This window comes from Elephantulus edwardii, unplaced genomic scaffold, assembly GCF_000299155.1.
Source record: "Elephantulus edwardii isolate Elephantulus edwardi_28Jun2011 unplaced genomic scaffold, EleEdw1.0 scaffold00132, whole genome shotgun sequence".
NCBI classification, from domain to species: domain Eukaryota; kingdom Metazoa; phylum Chordata; class Mammalia; order Macroscelidea; family Macroscelididae; genus Elephantulus; species Elephantulus edwardii.
In genome coordinates, this window is record NW_006399882.1 from 7,819,565 (window position 1) to 7,840,187 (window position 20,623).

Consider the following 20,623-nt stretch of genomic DNA (forward strand, 5'->3'; position numbering starts at 1 on the left):
AGTGCGATTGGCACAGGACAGAGCGGAGTTTAGGGCTGTTGTACATAGGGTCGTTATGAGTTGCAGGCGACTCGACGGCACATAACAACAAACAACAACCAGAAATTTATGGAATACCAATTGACAAATTGCAACAAACAGATGCCCTGGATGTGTTTTACTAGGTTGTGCCAGGAAATCTGAACTCTAGAGAACAACTACCTGGCCAACTAACTGGAAGAGATCTGTATTTATACCCATTCCAAAAACAGATGATCCAACAGAGTGTGAAATTATCAAACAGCATCACTAATACCACATGCAAGCATGCTGAATATTATCCAAAACCAAATGGAACAGTACATCAACAGAGAACTGCCAGAAGTGCAAGCTAGGTTTAGAAGAGGCCGTGGCACTAAAGACAGTGTAGTCAGTGTCAGCTGGATCTTGGCTGAAAGCAGAGAATACCAGAGGAATGGCTGTTTCATTGACTATGCAAAGGCATTTGACTTTGTGGATCTCATTTTTTGGCTAACATTGAGAAGAATGGGAATCCAAGAACACCTGATTATGCTCATTCATCAAAACCTATATTTGTACCTAAAAGCAGTTAATGGAACAGAGCAAGGGAACAAACAATGCATGGTTCAAAATCAAGAAAGGAGTGGCTCAGGGATTTGTGCCTTAGGGATTCGTTCCATCTCCATATTTCTCAGTCTATATACATAACAGATCATTCAGGAGGCTGGACTTTAAGAGGAAGAATGTGGCATCACAATTTGAGGAAATATGACAGATTAAGGGAGACAGATTAATATGACAAAGATTAAGGGAGCTCACATGGCCTAGTGGCAAGAAGCTGCACTGCAATCCCAAAGGAGCTTGGTTCGAATCCACCACATGCTCCTCTGGAGAAGGAGGGACAATCTCCTTCTATGCCAGTTGGATCCATCTTGACGGTACACAATAGTAACAACAAAAAAAGATTCTCACCAATGGGCCAATTAATGATACATGGAAAAGAGATTGAGATTGTTAAAAGCTTCAGCTTACTTGGGTCCACAGTCAACACTCTTGGCACCACCAGCCAGGAAATCAAAAGACAAATTGCACTGGGGAAATCTGCTGTCACGGACCTGTCCAGAGAGGCTAAAGAGAAACTGTGTCAGTCTGGAGACCAAGATGTACTTGATCCAGGACATTATCTTTGCAATTACTTGCACACGCCAGAGTGCTGAACAATGACTAAGGGTGACGGAAGAATTGAGTTGTGGTGCTGGAAAAGAGCCCTGAACATACTATTATCTGCAAAGAGAACAAACAGGTCTGTCCTGGAAAGAGTGAAACCAAGTTTCTCCTTAGCGGCAGGGATTTTGAAGCTCTATCTCACATACTTTGGGCATGTTGCCAAGAAGGGTCAGTCCTTAGAGGAGAATATCATGCTTGGAAGGGTGCAGGAGAGGAATATCCTGTATGAGATGGATTAACTCAGTGACTGGAGTAATGGGGGAAAGTGTGTCGGAGGCAGTGAGATTGGCTTAGGATAGCATTGGGTTCAGAGTTACTGTGCTTTAAGGTCACTATTCTAGTTTACTGTACATAACACATAGTATAAACACTTTTGAATCTTAACTTTTAATTTGTCGTGTGTGTGTGTGTGTGTGAGGCTGTTGTGTAGTCAGAAGGCACAGCTTTTGAAGGTAAGCCCTTTGAGTGCCATCTCTGTGCAAGTAATGTGACCCTGCAGACGTTGTCTGTACAGTAGGAATGGAAATGCTTCTGCTTTGCACGTGTCAGGAGAATATTGTCCTCCAAGAAAGGCATTATGTCAGGCAAGGTGGAGAGTTAGAGGAAGACCCTCCATGTGATGGGTTGACATCCTGACTGTGGAGGTGGGCTCAAGCACGGAGGAACACGTGAGGATGGTGCAGGAGAGGACAGCGTTCAGATCTGCTCACAGAGTCAACTTAATGGCACGTAACAACGTACAAGTGAGATGAAGTAATTCAGGTGTCTAATACAGTGTTGATAAACCACATGCGAAGGAAGCACTCCATGAACTTCACTCCCCTGCCCTACCTTTTAAAGGACAAATTGGAATCGTCCATTTGTAAACCTCCCACGGCATGCATGAGGCATGCGTGACAGCCAACTGCGTGCTGGGCTAGAGGACCAACTGCGTGCTGGGCTAGAGGAAAAGCATCCACACCCTCTGCCTACCAGAATGAAGTTTGTCACCTGGAGGTGCTGTGAGACAAGCACCGCTGTAGACACAAAACAGAAAATCCTTCTCCTGTAGGACATAGATCTGTGCTTTATAGGAGAGAAAACTAAAGAGGAAGAAATTTACCAGTTGCCAATCAAATAGCAAGGCAGACACTTACACTTCAGTCTCTCTAATTCAGGAATGGGTTTCTTTCACTCTGGACCTGACTAGACCTTGTAGCCAGTTAGGGAAGCAGTAGTGCAGGGTGGGAGTTGTGGGACAGTGGGGGTTCTTTGCTTAATGCCCTCTTTCCTTTTGCCTTAGAATCTTTGGCTTGATGCTTAATGAAACCTTAGACTTCCTGCAATTAAAAGTATATTTCTAATCTGTGCTTTAAAAACTAGAGAAAGAATAGAACCTCAGGAGTATATTCTAAAAAGTTTAAAAGAATTGAAATTTAGCAAGGCTCTGAATTTCAGGCACCTTTTGAATTTGGAGGCGTATTGTTGTTAGGTGTCACTGAGAAGGTTCCAGTTCACAGCGACCTTGCATCCAGCAGAACAGACCCTGCCGATCCTGATCCTGCCTCTATGTCTGTGCTCCCCTTTGAGGGATCCACTCCTTGGCTGACCCTCTGCTTTCCAGCTATGAAGCCTTTCTCCAGCGACTGCCTGCTCTTGGGAACATGCCCGAAACGAAGGTGGTGAAACCATCTCACTGCTGAGCAACATCCTGGCTGCATACCTGCTGCTTTTTTACCAATATCCCAGTTCAAAGGCATCAGTTCTTCTCTGGTCTTTGTTCATTGTCCAACTTTTACATACATTTAAGGCTGATGGAAAGACTGGCTTGAATCAAGTGCACTTAAGTATATAACATGATGTCCTTGAACTTTAGCACTTTAAAGAGTCCTTTGTAGTAGGTCTTGTGGTACGTCATTCCCTTTCTTGACTGTCACGTCCATGGATATTGATTGTGGATCTAGGTCAAGTCAAATCCTTGCAACTTGAATTGTTTTTTCATTTATTAGGATATTGCTTATTGGTCTAGTTGTGAGAATTTGTTTCCTTTATGTTGAGGTGTAATCTATACTGAAGGCTGTTGTCACTGAACTTCATCAATAGATGTTTCAAATCTTTGGGTTTTTTTGAACGAAAAGTGGTATCATCTGCATATTGCAGGTAGTTGATGGGTCTTGGTCCAATACAATTTCCATGTTCTTTTTTACATAGTTTCACCTTTTCAAAATGTACAAGTGGGATTCCAATATTCCTGTTAAAAATACTCAAGATTATGTCACTCATATATAACTTAAGTAGAACATAAAAGCATCTTTTACAAAGTCAGTATCATCATAAATGTTGCCGCATGGAGATGGTGCAGTAATGCAACAGATGTGGAAAGATACCTGACAGAGATCAAGTGGCCTTCTTGTCCACATACCATACAACTTGATGCAGAGTGCTATTAGAAGAACATACCTCACACTGGTGTTCTGGTCCACTCATATCCAACTGCCATTTCACCCGAGCTTGTGAAAACCAAGTCTTTACAAAGTCTTTTGGAGTTAGCATAGGTTTTGTATGTGGGGTGTTTTTTTGGGGGGGAGAGTATGTGTGTGTGTGTGTGTGTGTGTGTGTGTGTGTGTGTGTGTTATGTCCCCTGGGAATCTTGACTTACCTCCTCAGACCTTTTTGGGGTTTAGAAATGTATTTCTTCTAGTTATATAAACTATTGATGCCATAAAGTGGCTTCAGTATTTTAAGAAAGAAGGGAAACGAGATTCCTCCCATCCCTTGATCTGTACGTGCAGACAGCCTTGAATTCTGTGGACAGTTGGGCATCAGGCTATTTAAATAGAAGGACAAAAAGGAGGTCAGAAGAAAGACCGGGACAGGCTCTGGGAAGGTGGAGTCCGGGGCTTCGCAGCGGCTTCAATGAGTGGCCTGCTGTCAGGAGGTCTGTAGAACAGACTGAATCTTTCAACTTGCAGAATCCAGCCAGTTTCACAGATTATCCCTGTCCTGCTCCCATTTGTCCATTCCACTGGGTGCAGCGTGGACAGAAGCGTGTGAGGTCAGTTAAAGGCACAGAGCTCTGAGAGGCGCTCCTCCTTACAGCTGGTACAGTCTGCCACGTGTGCGCACACTGAGGTGCCTTGGCTAGTACACAAAAAAGCAAGGTGTATTGTGGGGTCTCACGTCCTGCTTAAGTGCCTAAAACAGTGTTTGGCCTTCTCTTTTCTTGGGAATTCTAAACCACTGCCAAAGAACCAAAGTGTGCAGGTAAACACTTTACATGCCCTTCTTGACTTGGTCAGGTGGACATGGTCATGATTTTGGCAGTGTTACAAAGAATTTAAAAAATGATATAATCACTATAGACAGTCTCTGAATTACAAACAAGATCCGTTCCTGTAGGAGCATGTACATCCAGTTCTTGTTTCACTTTATTTTAGTGGAAGAATGAGGGGTCCCTGATGGTGTAGCTAAGAGCTCAGCCGCTCACTCAGTTTGGAGGTTGGGTCCCCCAGCTGCTCTGTGGGAGAAGGAGGTGGCGGGTGGAGGGGTTCATTCCACCGTTTCAGAGTGAGGGCAAATTTATATAACCTTAAAAATAAGGCCACTAGGAGTTGTCTAAACCAGAACCCCTTGTTGTCAAGTCAGTTCTGACTCATAGGCCCTGTGGGACATGGGAGGACTTCCCCTGAGGGGTTCTGAGGCTGTGCACCTTTGTGGGAAAAGGCACCACAGCTTTCTCTCCTGGACCTGTTGGTGGCCTGAGGCACTGACCTTTCCATTAGCAGCCAAGCGCTTCACCAGGGTACCACCAGGACTGCTCTTTAACCTGAAGTCTGTCTATACACCCAGTGTGCCTCGTGCAGACTGTGTATACCCGGTGAGCACAGTGTGTGCCTTGTGCAGACCGTGTATACCCGGTGAGCAGTGTGTGTGCCTCACGGAAAGGCTGTCTATACCCGGTGAGCAGTGTGTGCCTCGTATGAAGGCTGTCTAAACCCGGTGAGCAGTTTGCCTCATGCATTGGGTGTTTCTATGTGCACAGGTGGATTTGCAGCTGCGGTCACCACGCCTCTGGATGTGGCAAAGACGAGAATCATGTTGGCCAAGGTGAGTATGACAGGAGCACACTGTTGTGTGAGTGCCGGAATGCACACCTCCGTGAGGTGGACAGAGTGGTGCCCGCTTTCCTGACGTGGCAGCAGCTGCTTCCGCGCTCGAGAGGTGGCCTGGCAACCTGCTAAGGCTGGCGTTCACCCGGGTCACCAAGATCAGAATCTGCATGGCATTTTGCCTTCAGAATCATGTCAAACCCACGCTAAATAAGCAAGTGGGGACCGATAAGCTATTGTAGGTAATGCTATGTTCAAATCAGCTCTGAAATTCAGGCTGACATGTTGCATGTCATGTCGCAAGTAAGTGGTGGCCCCTGAATTTAGGTGATGCTTGGCTTTCATTCTGTTAAAAACATAATTGTTTAAAAGACCAGAAAAAAAAAACCCACCAAAAAAATTTTAATGGGTACAGTAAGACATAGGGAGATGTAATATATATTATAGATCTGCTCCAAAAGAAAAACCAGATTATTTTAGGAGATTGAAACAGGTATGCCAGAATTAGGCACTTAGTTTGACGGGGCAGAATGTAAGAACCCTTATTCTGGATTGAACATGCATATTTTATTCCACGTTTATTAGCTATTTAGGGAAGTTTCATAATTCCCTCATTTGGACAGATTATTCTGTCCCTTCATAAAAAATATAGTCATTTCATTCTTGTTCCTGTGAAATGGTCACTGGAAACACACATCTCTACACTGCGCTGATTGGGAGAAATAACCCAGAAAGCCACTTCCGGTCCAGGCACCGAGTGGAAGCGTTTCTGGCTGGGCGGGATCCAGAGGATGCCTGGAGATGCACATGAGGGTGGTGGGAGATGTGCACCCACAGGTATTGGAGCCATTGGACGTCACCTCTGCTTTTTTTCTGCAGACGGGTTCCAGCGCTGCGGATGGGAACGTGCTCTCCGCCCTGCAGGGGGTCTGGCGGACACAAGGCATCTCGGGGTAAGGCCAAGAGCAGACCTTTTCCCCGTCCACTGCCTCTCCCTCCTTCCCTGAGGTACTTAAGCCCCAGTGAGATTGAGGGACACCTTTCTTTCCTGCTGCTTATACCCTAGTTGTTTCTGGGTTCTGTCACATAAGTTTTGATGACTGGTCACCCCCATAGCACTGCCAGGGCTGTCATCTTTTTGGAAGGAGATACCTGCGTGCCTTTATCTGGTGCTGCTGGGACAGTTAATACACTGGAGGGCTTAAACAGACACGTTTTCTCTAACACTTGAGAGACTCTACATCCAAAGCCAGGGTCAGGGCTCTAGGAAAGATTTTATGCGTGTCTCCCAGTTCTAGTTTTCAGCCCAGAAACCTGGTCCACCTCTGGTGCTGGGGCACCCCTACCTCCACCCTGTTCACTTCCCTCTCTTATCTCTTGTGAAGCAATAAAACGATGCCAGACACCCCAGGGAAGTGTGATTCCCTTACGTCTAATTGGCTGATCTCATCCCAGACCACATCATGCAGTGATTTCTTCATTGCATGACCACCTCTCACCTGCCTCATTAACATCATTTCAGAAGCAGGAAACTGCATGGGAGCCAACTGTACATCTCTCCCCTGCTTGCCTTTGGCTTGGCAGCACAACTCCTTACCACTAAGCCCCATCATACAGGAGAGGGTTTCTAACACACACAGGATAATTACATAGTAGTATTATGGACAAGCCAGTATGGGAAGACGTGTCTTCTTTCTCCCCGAGAGCAGCTGGCGGGTTTGAACCACCCACATTTCAGTTAATAGTAACCTCTCTGGGCTGCATTTGTCCATGTTAGGGGTCTACATGTTGTTATATGATGCTTACAACATGAAGGGGTGCCATGTGAGAGTGACGTGTTAGTGGTTGGGGTCCACTATGTTTTTATTTTTGAGTACCTCAAACATCTATCTTATAGAGGGCTCTCTGTTCAAGATTATAGTTCAGCTTTGCAGCTGGCTTACAACCTACCTCTAATACTGTCTTAATGTTGATACTTGTGTTAAATTATGAGATTGGCATTTTCCCTTTGGGATTAGCTACCAGTTTTCCTGTTAGAGCAGAGCAGGAACCACCCTGGGGCGGCAGGTCAGGAGTGAAGACGTGGGGTGGGGCAGGAAAAGGGCAACAATGAAATTAAAAAAATAAAGCTCAGCAGGGCTGCAGCAGAGCAGGTCCTGTGGTTCTCGAACTTCACTCCAGTGCTAGGTGGAGTGGTTATAGTTTTGGGGTGCCTTTGGAATGTTTGCACGGAAGGTGGTAGTCTGAGAAACACGAAATGTTGAAGTTAGGCCTCCGTTAATATGTCTGCAATAAAGCACCCGCAGCCTCCTAAACATTCCAGCTCAGAGACTAAAGAGTGTTAACGTGAGTGGTCTTGTGACAACCCTGGTGGCTTGGCATGACTGCCTGAAGGACTGAAGGCTGTCGAGACTGGGGCTGGGATTCAGGAATACAGTGACTGATCATTGAAGTCAAGCATGGCATGAACATGGGAAGGAGGGAACCATGGGTGTCTGTACCAGGGACAGTCCGTAGCCAGTACCCTGCTGAGGAAGACAAATCTACTTGGTCCTGTCTGAAGCGCTCTGCCCTGAAGAACAAAGCTCCAGAGCCCTGTGTTCCTTGTCAGTGGTTCAGATAATGTTGGGGGGACATGTGGAGAAGTGACCGCTGTAGCTTATTACAAGTTGAACTTCAGGATTCCACTGTCTTGTCTTTGGATGCTCACGTCCAGTTCTCTGATAGCATCTTTCTTGATGACGGGATTGTGTCTGAGGGGGCAAAGCCGTGGCTGTCGGAAGCTTGTGGAGAAAGCATTTCTGGACTTGACTGCAGATAGCACTTCCCTGCCCCCTGAGGGAGTGACTGGATGTACCACAGGCAGGGCAGCAGCTCGAGCAGGGCTTCACAATGTGCCAACGTCCTGAGCCTTTGCCCCGTCGCCAGTGTCAGCCCTGGGACAGGGATTTGGATATTCGCTGTCTTAGTCTTCAGCTAAATAGCAAGCACAGACAGTAGCATTCTTAGTAGAGTACGCCAGGCAGCTGTGACTTTCACTTAGTTGAAATATAAAGAAAGAAAAGTAATTCAGGGGGAAAAGCCCAAAACTATACCAAGGCAAAACAAGAGCAGTCCTGCAGATGTGGGCAGCTGTTTAAACAGTGGTCCTGGGCATCCTCGGCCCTCCAGTTGTGTCTCAGGCCAGCTTCCATGCACAAAGCCACTGCCACCTGCCCAACCGCCCCCCGCCATGCACTCACTCTCCTCTCTCTCACTGCACAGAGATGTGGGTGTTTTCACCTGGTGGGCTTGCCACCTTGCCCCCAGCCTCGGGGTATGCAGGTGTGGTCCACACCAGAAGAGCTGGGCTTTTGCTGCGTGCTGGGAGGATCTCCTTCCGGGCAAATGACTTCTCCATAGGAGGAAGAACACATACTCCTTTGATGTGTCGGCAGAAAGCAGAGGGGAGCTGGGTTGGTTCCCATCTCGCCTGCCTGCCTGCCTTCTGTTCTCGTTAACTGACTGGCTGCACGTTTTTCTTTGCTGTGAGCAGCGTGAATTCTGTCCCTGTGTCACCACGTTTGACCACTGGCCACCAGCACACCACCCTGCTCCCTCTGTCCTCTCTGCCTCTGGTTCAGTTGGGGCACTCACTGAAAGGACTGTAAGGCAGCACTTACGCGAATAGATTCCATTGTCAACTAGTGAAAACATAAACTGCCTCCCCGCGTCTCTTGCCAGGAGTAGCTGAGCTCCGGCCTTGCAGGACTGAGACGGCATGTGAGGGAGAACCCCACGGGCAGCCCGGCCCTCATTAAAACAAAACAAACACAACTTGCATGACGCTGAACAAGTTTTCTCTCCTCACTGTACAATCTTCTGCAGACTTTTTATGACCACTTCTAGACAATAAAAAGAGGTTCTTCAATTAAGTATGTGGTTGTTCTGATCTTCCAGTGGATTTTCTGAAGCTGTAAATTGTCCTGCAGTAGATGGCCCATCTTTCTCCCACACATCAGCTGGTGGACTTGAACCGTGTGCCTTGGTCATGCAGCACAGATGTGTACCACTAGGTCCCCAGGGCAGCATTATGCTGTTTTAAGTCCTGTTCCTACTCAGTGGGCTGAGTCCTTTGTAATGTACGTGGGCGCACTGTACCATCATTCCTTCACTGAGGTGCGTGGTGGGCTGTTTCCCATTACAGTGGCTCACTGACCATCCTGAACAAATACCTATACACAGCCTGTAGATATACACAGATATACACAGCCACCAGGCTTCCTTCTGTAGCTGTGGGAAGTTTTTATTAAATGAATCCCCAGTCTACGTTTCCAGTCACCCACGTGGTGACTCCACGTGGTGATTCCGGCTGGCCCCCAAGTCTTTGGTAATCATGAAGGTGCTGCTTTAAGGCTGGCTGTGCCTGGGGCGGCTCCTTGCCCAGCTGCAACCCGTTTGCCATTCCTGTCCTTAATTAGGGACAAAGCAAACAGGGTGTCCATGGAGAGTTGAGTCCCTGCCGCGGCAGCACGCTGGTGGAGTCCCCCGCAGGGGCAGCGGCTCAAGACCACCTCTCTGCCTTTGTGTGGGGTGAGCCCACAGCCCTGTGGAGTAGCCTCTTCCACTCCTTTCTCACAACTGATTCCAGCATCTCTAAAATGGGAAGAACAGGGAGGGTTGCACTTGGGGAAAAGCTCTGCAAGATTTCAAAACTATTGTGAGTTATTGAGAATGCTTCTAGTAAGCTATTCACCAAACAGGCTGAAACTTCAGCAGGACTACTTGAGCAATTTAGTGCACATATATTATCAGTGCTGCTCTGGGGGGGCTAATGAGCATGGCGTGCAGAGTTGAACACTGTGGTACTGGAATTGGTGAACTCTCTTTTCACACACACATTGTTAAGAACATTCCTGCTTTTCTCCCCAGATTGTTTGCAGGTGTCTTCCCTCGGATGGCAGCCATCAGCCTGGGCGGGTTCATCTTTCTCGGTGCTTATGACCAGACACGCAGCCTGCTGTCGGAGCTCGGCCGAGTGCACTCCTGAACTGAGAGACGGCCCCACATCTGTGGAGAGTGGGCCCCCTTCCCGGAGTGGCTTCCAGGCCTTCTGGACAAAACTCAGTTTTCTGGACCCAACTCTGTTGTGACTGCCACACTGAACAGGTGTCCTCTGTCACTCAGGCTGCCCAGCACAAAGTCAACCAGCCTGTGCCCCAGGAAGTTAAACAGAAAACCAAAACTCATCATGTCCCTCACAGTACTCTAAGCCACTTTCTCAGAAACTCTGAATAAATAAGGTTGGTAGTGGGGAATTCAGGCCCTTCAGAGCCCTTGCTGACCTGCATCTGATCTTTTATTCCTGTTCCTAACAGTGAAGGGAGAGATGGTTAGAATTTTTTTTAAATGGCTAGATGCAGGGACTGTGTGTGCAAGTGGGTGTCTCCCCATTGATTCCTAGGGTGTAACAGACCAGCTGCTGGTGCCTAGCAAAGCATTCTCTCTAGGTAACCTGGCTGCTCCATTTCATTATCCTCCGATTTCACCTAAAAGGAAGACAATTGTATTCCTTTGTGGAGAAGTGCCCAGTAGCCCGTGTGGTGTGGAGTGTGATAGCAAGCAGATGCAGTGATGGCTGGGCCTGGCCGGCCAGATGTAGGCCTCGTGTCCTCAGCCTGCATTCCTAGGCCAAGGGAGGGTCTGGCCAGCCAGACACCCATAGACCCTATTCCCCGTCTGCATTCTCAGGCTGAAGAGAGACAGTCTGGCCGATCAGGGAGCAGTGGACTCTGCCCCTGCCTGCATTCTCGAGCTGAGAAGGGAAGCTCTGGCTGGTCGGGGAGCCGTGGACCCTGTGCCCCTGCCTGCATGCTTGGGCTGAGAAGGGAGGTTCTAGATGGCTCCGGATACCAGTGTCCGTTAACAGGTCTGCTCCTGAAGCTTTCAGCACGACACTGAAAATCAAAGGGCTGCAATGGGAGAGTCGCCACACTTGGATTTCAGGGCTTGACTAATCAGCTCCAGGTCTAGAAAATTCTGAGGGAGAATCTTGGGAATCTAGCTGTGTAACCCCACCCAGCCACAGCGGTGGGTCTGTGGGGCCCATGGAGTTCAGTGGGGGGACAGCCACGCTGGTCAGTGTGTGCAGAAAGAGCTGACCACACACCGACACTTATAAATGAACCTTTATTAAAGACACTTCGGTGCCAGTTGTTAGATGCGTCAATATTTTACATGTTTTTCAATGTACACTGTACCAAAAATTTCTATAAATAAATAACTTTGTACATAAAAGTAATACTTCCTCTTTCACATTGCCTCTCAGAAGCAGCAAATTCACATATTTTGTGGAAGTAACATTAATTAGTTAAATGCTGAGAAACAAAAACCTCGAAACATGCTTACCTTTTGGAACAGTGATGATGAAGTTTCAAACAGGTAACTGTTCTGTTCATACCCACCTTCAGCTTTTTGCCAAAGGAGCTTCTTTCTGAGATTTTTAAGGACCTTGTTTCAATTTAATTTTCACTGAATTTCACATTGGCACTCACAGGATGGCTGGCCACAGGTCCTAAAAGTGCAAATATCCCCAGAGCCCAGGGCAGGGGCTGGCCGACAGTGGAAGCCAGAGTCTGACGTGAGGCGGGGGCACGGACAGGCCGAGTCCTCAGTAGAAGTGAGCTGGCCCTGAAAGGAAGAACCTGACTGTCTTCCATTCTCCAAGGTCCTGTTACTTATGCTGGCAGAGTTAAAACATCACTACTGAAAAATCCACAGGTACCAACACCAGCAGCCTTGAGGGTAAAAGAAAGCCAGATGACAGCCAAGTGACAGTGACGAGACCACACCTGCTTCCATCAGAGCACAGTGGGGAGGGCAGGCGGGGCACACTGCTGTTACTGCCTACAGTGGGTTTAATACCCTGACTCGTTAAAAAACCACCAAAAACACCTCCATAAAGTCAGAGCCGACTCTCAGCTCACCCTCCAGGGGCTTTTCAAAGGCTGTAAACTGCACAAGAGGGGTGTGCCCATCTTATTCCCTCAGAGCAGCTGGTGGATCTGAACTGTGCGCCTTTAGGTTGGCTGCACAGCTCCCTATCCACTAGGCCACCCACAGGTGAACAATCCTGCTGTGAGGTCATTTCTGACCCGGATGTGAGGCCTCCAGCTCTGACTCTGTGAAGTATGAATCCAGGGACTTTCCCCTTCCCACTCATCAACTGTTGGAGCAAATGTGGTGTTAGCCTCTACAAACTCCACACATACATTAAGGCACCAGAACTGTCCAACCACCCCAAAACAAACAGCAACCTGTTATGAAAAATAATATTGCCAAAAATGTACAATATTTTTTGTTAACCATGCACTACAGATCAAAATAGCCTCTGTAAAAGATATATAATATATATGAAATCTCTGAAAACTCTTATGTACAATGGTATCAAATACTTTTTCTGCCTTTTGTACACAATAGCCTCTTGCTTCAGATGCGAGTCCTCTGAACTACGGACACTCCACATGGAAGTTAAATCTATGCACGTCAGTGACGCTCACACCCAAGCTTCCTCGCAGTCTCTCTGCCCCCCGTTTTCTTGCTGAGGATTGACACACTGAGAGCTGAGGTAGACAAAGCCTAGATTTCCGGTGCAAACAGCAGTGGCACGCCCCTGCTCCCTGGATGCTGTCCTGTCAGTGGCGTGGACTCGGGGCTGGAGTCGCAGGCCTGGGGGACGTGCCCGTTGGCAAGAAGCAAGTGCTGGGCTTCACTGGGGCCCCCTGGGGCGGCTTCTGTGAACTCAGGGCTGCCTGCCGTGAGTGTCGGGGCAGCCTGGAAGCCTGGGGAGTCCGGCTCGCACAACCTCGCTAGAGTCCAAGAGGAACCTCCTACAAGACAAGACAGAAGGACACGTCAGACCCGGTCCCAGCGCACCAGCCACTCACTCCTCAGAAGGTAATAAAAAGCTACCTTTTCCATCCAGAGGCGCTCCTGGCTTCAAGGACGTCAGCATTCTGTCGTGGTTACTGGGGTAGAGGGAAGCCCTGCAGTCAGCACAGGCCCCATCAGCAGTGCCACCTGGGGGACAGGGCATGTGCTCTCGGTCCCCCCGGCTGGGGTTCCGGCTGCCTGGCGTGCTGGGCTGGGCCCCATCTCTGGCTGCGGGCTGAAGATGGAAGGCATGCTCCCTGGGGTACATGTCGGCGTCCCCACTGCAATCGCTGCACACGGCTGAGCCACTCTGCTCTGAAGGACAAAGCAGAGATGCTTTAGGACCCCAGCCTCAGAGGTGACCACATGCTTGGAGCAAACAGCCAGTGGACAGCCCTGGTCTCCTAAGCACTCAGAAACGGGGGTCTCAGAAGAGCCCTGGTGAAAAGGTGCTGAGATTGCCATTGTGTTCAAGCTTTGTTCTTTATTTTACTTATAAAATCTACACTTGCCACAGTCTAGATTTACTGAAGGGATGCCATGACAGCTTTTTTGATCATTTCATGCACATGCGCCAATGCCGTATCTCTCCCATTAGTGACGTCAGCCCAAATTTCGGGAAAAAAATGTTTTTCCTGCTAAACGATCTCGTACCTGTTCTGTGAGGACTGTGGGTCCTGTCTGCTCTCTCTGCCATCCTCCACGGCTCTTTAGTGAACCCCACACACAGCTTTGGCTGCCGGCAGGCCACAGCTCGAGCGTCAACTTCTGGAAAGAAGCCTGCATCTCGCGGACACACACCTGCAACAGATCCCCCCACAGTCAGGCACAAGGCAGCCTATGAGCACAGCCGTAACACACAGTGACTCCCAGGGACCTCAAAACTTTGCAGAATCGACTCGGATGAAATTTAGAGCATCACCTGAAGCCCCTGTCAGGTAGCTTTCTAGCTCGGCAACTCCCCAAGCCTCATCAACCACAGGACACTCAAGTTGGGCCTCCTTGGCTGGGGCTGCTGCCTTACCGTTGATCTCGACGTGCCCGTTGGCCTGATGGCCACCTTCAGTCCTGACCACGGTTTCCTGGCGGTCAGAAAGGGTCCCCTGAGAGGAGAGGTAGCTTGGCACATCAGGTGGCACGATGGTTTCATCTGTAAGGAGACAGGGAACTCATGTCAGGGCCCATCCACAGTGGCCAGGGAGGCCTGACAGATCCTCACCCTCCCCAAGACAGTTAAATCCACAGGAGAGTGGACGATCGCAGGAACACGGTGCTGTGAGGTCACTTCAAGAACAATCCAACCTGTGCGCCTGACAACAGGCACCAAGATGCCTCCAAAGTATCACAGACAGAAAATGCTAAGTGGGGTTCACAGCCAATTTTCATTTAAGAATTTCCCATCCAGTATAAATTCTTAAAACCTCAAACAGTGCCTGTGGGCTCAACTGTCCCAAATGACTCCACGTTCACAGCTCTTCTGCAGTCGGGAACGTAGTGAAATCCGGGACCCGGGCTAACTCAAAAATACCCCTGGCTCCTCCCCCTCCCAGGAAGTGACTTCCGCTCACCGCCCTGACCTGTGTTGGTGACACTGTACTCCTCGCTCTTCTTCCTGGTCTGATAGATGATGCAGACCCAGACCAGAGAGGTCAGCACGATGCTGCACACCACGGCGATGGTGAAGATGCCCACGCTGGTCCCGTCCTTCCTGCAGCCAGTGGCGGCCAGCACGCTGAGCTGGCTGTGTGCACGCTCGGTGCCCAGGGCGTTGGACATCTCACACGTGTACCTGCCTGCGTCCTCCACCGCCACGTTCTGCACCACGAGCAGCTGGTTGCCAGGGGTGAAGTGGTGCCGCTCTGTGAGGCCCAGAGGCTGGTCCCCCTTGAGCCAGGTGATGCGGGGTGGCGGGCTGCCGGTGGCTTTGCACTGCAGTGCCACAGTCTCTCCTACCGACACCACACGGTCCTCTAGGGGCACCACCAGGGATGGGGTTTCTGCAAGAACCCACGAGACCACCAAGTTACTATTCCACAGGTCTGCCTCAGCATCGCAGTAAAGAATACGCAACATCTCAACAAAATGCTGTGATGATCTAGTACGGGAGTGGTGGGCTTGTTAGAAGGGCTAACCCAACCCACCACACACACACACTCACACACACAAGGTGTCGGGAGCCCATGTAGGACAGGGTAGTGTCAGTGGCCATATTCACACTCGCACATACACACGGTGTCAGGAGCCCACCGAGGAGGGGGTAGTGTCGAGGGACACGTTCACACTCACGCACACACGGTGCTGGGAGCCCACCGAGGAGGGGGTAGTGTTGGGGGACACGTTCACACACGCACATACACACGGTATCAGGAGCTCACCTAGCACAGTCAGGGTCGCGTTGGCAGACACGGAGCCGGCGGAGTTCTGTGCTGTGCAGCTGTAAACCCCCATGTCGTCGATCTTCACGTCGGTGATGAAAAACACATCGTCGTCGGGCATGACGTGCATGCGGCGCTCCCGGGCGGCGGGGAAGTCCGTGCCGCCGTCCTTCTGCCAGGCAATCTGGGGGTTGGGGTGGCCGCGGGCAGCACATTCAAGGCGGGCCATGGTGCCAGTCCGGATGGCGATGTCGTGGGGCATTTTGGTGAACGATGGCAACACTAAAAGCAGAGAGATAGAAGGTCAGGTGCAGGTGCAGAGATGAACAGAGGCCTCAGCCGAACGAACTCCTCACCACATGCCAGCAAATCCATTTACCTCACCACCTTTCATGCCACTGCTGCCACCTGCACCCTCCCGCTGACTGGGCCCTGGGGTCCGAGGATGTCCCCAACTCTTCCCTGAAGCAAAACATTTACATCAGTCTCTGTCCACAAACCCTTGGCTTTGTGTTCCTCCAATGCAAGACTTCCAAGAGCATCCCCGTGTTCCACCTCAGATAGCAATCCATCTCTTCAGGGGTCCTCACACTGTGCGGGACCCATGCATGCCAACCTTCACCACCAGGACCACCTGGGAGACAGCCACTCCATCAAGATGGAAGCAGATGACATGCTCTGACCTGGACAGCAATGGCTGGCTCTTCCCTCTAAAACCGTTCTGGAGGTGGTGGGCCATTAAGGTGCACGTGGGCAGAAAACGGTCCTCTTGGGCTTATTTTTCCCTGAACTATCCCCCAGCAGAGCAGTGAGCACTCAGACACACACACACACAGCACTGCAGTTCCCACCCAGGTCCCTCAGCGCAAAGTCAAACCACTGAGCTTTCAAAAACGAGTGTTCCCTCTGAGTCAGAACATTCCGGCTAAAGAGCAGCTGAGAATTCATCTCTCTGCAGTCTGCAGGGCCTTAAAGAGCACAGCACTTCTAGCACGTCTGATGACCTACAAGCTAACCTTTTAATCAGGATTATGCAAAGGCATTGGACTGCGTGGATCATAACAAACTGTGGCTGACTCTTAAGAAGAATGGGAATCCCAGAACATTTAATTGTGCTAATGCGAAACCTATGCTTGGACCAACAGGTAGTCGTCAGAACAGAGCAGGGTAACACTGCATGGTTCAAAACTGGGAAAGGTGTACACCAGGGATGTGTCCTGTCTCCATACCTTTTCAACCTGTATGCAGAGCAGATTATCTGATAAGCTGGGCTCTATGAGGAGAATTGTGGCATCAGGATTGGTGGAAGATCTATCAACAATCTGCATTATGCAGATGACACAACCCTGCTTGCTGAAACTGAGGAGGACCTCATGCACTTGCTGCAGAGGGTCAAGGACTGCAGCCTTCAGTATGGACTGAGGCTCAATGTCAAGAAGACAAAGATTCTCACCACTGGACCAACTGGCAGCATCAGGATGGATGGTGAAGAGATTGAGAGTGTTCACAGCTTCAGTTTGCTCGGCTCCACAGTCAACACTCTAGGCACCAGCAGTCAGGAAATCAAAAAATGTATTGCGATGGGAAAGTCTGCTGTTTAGGGACCTCTCTAAAGTACTCAAGAGCAACAGTGTCTCTCTGGAGACTAAGGTGTGCCTGATACAGGCCATGGTCTTTGCAATCACTTGTTATGCATCAGAGAGTTGGACAATGACCAAGGAGGATAGAAGGAGAATTGATGCCTTTGAGCTGTGGTGCTGGAGAAGAGTATTGAGAATACCATGGAGTGCTAGGAAAACAAACAGATTCATCCTGGAAAGGGTTAAACCGGGTGGCTCTTTTGGAGGCAAGGATTCTGGTGCTTCATCTGACATACTCTGGGCATGTTGCAAGGAGGGACAGGTCCTTGGAGAGGGACATCATGCTTGGGAGGGTGGAGGAACGGTGCAAGAGGGGAAGACCATCTATGAGATGGATTGATTCAGTGACTGGGGTAATCGGGATGGGTGTGTCAGAAGCAGTGAGATTGGCACAGGACAGAGCAGGGTTTAGGGATGTTGTACAAAGGGGCGCTATGAGTCGCAAACAACGGCACATAACAACAACAAGAAGTCAATCAGAATCACATCTGGTCACAGGACTAACCAAGAACTGCCGTTGCCAATCAAATCCCATCTCCCTGTGGAGAACAGCACGGTCACCTCTGGCTGGCGGTACTCAGGGACACAGCTACCCTTCAGGACAGTAAACTGCCCCAGAGGTACCAAGGCTGTAAGCTTTACAAACGCAGGCAGCTCCACTTCTCAGTGGAGGAGCTGATGGGTTTAACCTCAGTACATTTAGACCATCAGACCTTTCAGTTAGGGGCTGACCACATAAGCAATGAGCAATCCTGGCCGCGCTGGGCACTGGCGTAGGAGTGGTTAACTACTAACACTTCGGAAGGAAGGCTGTAAAGCAGAAAGATTCCTGTCAGACACATTCCCAGGACCATTCTGCCTCTCGGACCATCCAGCTCCACTCAGAGTGACCTGGCCCCGCCCAGGTTGGCTTCTGGCTTAACGGGCTGTGCCATCTATTGGGGCCATTTCCACAGAATTTAAGCTGTGTCTGGAGTCTGGAACCTGACTAATGGAGGATAACGGTATTCGCTGTTGAGTCAGTTTTGGTTCTCGGCAAACACACGCGTGTGAGGAGAACTCTTCCGTCGGCTCACAAAGCTGTGACCTTTCAGAACCACATTTCAGGCCCGTCTTCCGAGGCCCTATGGATGGATTTGGGACTCCCAACCTTTCTGCCAGTTGAGTGCTTAACTGCATGCATCACTCAGAGATTCATGGAAGAGCATAATTTCTAGGCTTAGCCCCACAATTCCCCTTAGCATATTTAAGGGAGAAGGTAAAACTTCTGAGAGACTAACTCTTCAATGTGTAAAACATGCTGTAGGGAACAGGGAGCACCTAGGACACAGGCGGATCCCAGCCAAGCATGCTGTGTCTCCCACAGTGAGCTGCCGCAGTGCGGCTTCCCAGGACCCGACCCCAGGATGTCAGGATGGGCTCCCGTACCGTTCACGGTGAGCTTGGCCTTGTGTGAGTACGTGGAGCCGAAGTGGTTGGTGATGACGCACTGGTAGCGGCCCTCGTGCCCAAACGTGACGTGGCGGAGGTGCAGGATGGTGGTGTACTGCATCACCTCGCCGCTCTGCGCGCGCACGTGTGCAAAGTTCTCCATGTCTGCATCGGCCAGCACCTCGTTGTCCTTCTTCCAGGCGAAGGTCATGGGTGAGCTGCTGCTGCTGGCTGCCGAGCACATGAGGCGGATGTCCTTGCCCAGCACGGCCATGGTCGTCTCCGGCTGGGTGATGATCTGGGGCTTCGGAAAGTCATCTGAGGGAGGAGCAAAGAGCAAAGTCAAGTCACTCAGGCTCTGAGCACAGAGGCATCAGGTCTGTCCAAACCACCAAAAAACCATCAAAAAAACCTTTCAGGATGCTGTCAGTCCTCAGCTCCACCAACTACCATAAGGAAGTCACGCCACGGGGAGGCAGTCCAAGCCAATTACCAATTCCTAAGTAGCCCTTCGTTACAGACTAACCTACCAGTGCTTAAATGATTAAACCAACTGGAAGGTTCTCTGACTAGTCTATGATCAGTCTTAACTACTTACCTTCACACAAAGAGACAGTGCAGGAGGGGAAGACCCTGGATGAGATGCACTGATTCAGTGAGTAGGGTAATGGAGGCAGGTGTGTCGGAGACAGTGAGACTGGCACAGGATAGAGCAGGGTTTAGGGCTGTTGTACACAGGGTCACTGGCAGTCACAGGCAACTCAATGGCACATAGCAACAACAACAAACCTAGGCACATCATAGTCAAGCTGGTGACAATGACAATCTTGGAAGGAGCTTTTGTTCACATTTAACAGGTGAGTTCTATTGAAAAACTATGGAGGTCAGAAAACAGTGGGATCACTTCCAAGCACTAAAAGAAATACTGTCAACTAAGAATTCTGTCTTTCAGAAAAATGGTGATATCCCCAAAGAGACAATAAGAGAAAGCATCTACCGCGGGCTGACCCTGTACACAACTCTGTAAGAGACCCTCTCCAGCTGAATCGAAATATGAGTACACCGTAACTCAGATTCACAGGAACAAGTAATATCACCATGATGATGATGATGATACTGTGTTGTCGAGTTGGAACCAACCCTCAGCTGATCCTCCAGCAGGTTTTCAGAGGCACTAAATCACACAGGAGGAGACTTTCATCTCCTGCGGAGCAGCTGGTGACCTGAACTTTGGGAATGAATGCAGTATGACTTCTTACCACTAGGCTGCCAGTGTTCCCTTAACACACTGCCACACACTTTTAACTGACGACCCTGCTTAGAAACACATTTTTTTCGATGTATTACCATCATTTGCGGCAACGTGTTAATAATACCACAACTGGTAATTATAAAAGATGGTCTAAAGGTATAACTCTTTGCTACTCTTAACTGAGTGAAAAAGTAAGACAACTACATAAAGCAATAATTAGGAAATAGCTTAGGATGTATATTTATAATTAAATGGAGAAAAACTATTTAAGCAAAATCTCTATGTACTGCTAAGTTTTAAATTCATAATTAACCTAAGCTAAATTGTTCTATATTAAGATTATTAATTACAGCTACAATAGTATATATCTTAAAAATAAAGAACCAATAAGGGAACTAAAATAATACACGGGGAAAGTGCTATATTAAATATAAAAGCAGCCAACAAGGGAAAAATTGAAGCAATAATAAAGACGGAACATAGAGAACACGAACAGAAAATTCTAATTCATCAATTGATAAACAAAAAATGAATTAAATACTTGAATAAAAAAGCAGAAGTTGGTACAAAAAATTATGTTGTTGTTATGTGCTGTCGAGTCGCCTGCGACTCATAGTGACCCTATGAACAACAGCCCTAAACTCCGCTCTGTCCTGTGCCAATCGCACTGTCTCTGACACTCCCATCCCAATTATCCCA

General features: G+C 49.0%; 2 protein-coding genes across 2 annotated transcripts in view; one reads left to right on the top strand and one right to left on the bottom strand.

Moving 5' to 3' along the window:
* The window catches only part of LOC102869628 (S-adenosylmethionine mitochondrial carrier protein-like), a 213,019-nt gene extending 202,675 nt beyond the window's left edge, over positions 1-10,344 (top strand). The window contains exons 8-10 of the mRNA XM_006893870.1: positions 5,249-5,313; positions 6,195-6,268; positions 10,227-10,344. Coding sequence (XP_006893932.1) covers positions 5,249-5,313; positions 6,195-6,268; positions 10,227-10,344 — 257 coding nt within the window. The remainder of the gene's footprint in view (positions 1-5,248; positions 5,314-6,194; positions 6,269-10,226) is intronic.
* A 2,588-nt stretch (positions 10,345-12,932) lies between these two features.
* LRIG1 (leucine-rich repeats and immunoglobulin-like domains 1) overlaps positions 12,933-20,623 on the bottom strand; it is a 145,366-nt gene continuing 137,675 nt past the window's right edge. Inside the window, exons 13-19 of the mRNA XM_006893871.1 lie at positions 18,670-18,990; positions 15,602-15,883; positions 14,804-15,223; positions 14,251-14,376; positions 13,881-14,027; positions 13,266-13,541; positions 12,933-13,183 (exon numbers count right to left, since the gene is read on the bottom strand). Of these exons, the coding sequence (XP_006893933.1) occupies positions 12,933-13,183; positions 13,266-13,541; positions 13,881-14,027; positions 14,251-14,376; positions 14,804-15,223; positions 15,602-15,883; positions 18,670-18,990 (1,823 nt within the window). The remainder of the gene's footprint in view (positions 13,184-13,265; positions 13,542-13,880; positions 14,028-14,250; positions 14,377-14,803; positions 15,224-15,601; positions 15,884-18,669; positions 18,991-20,623) is intronic.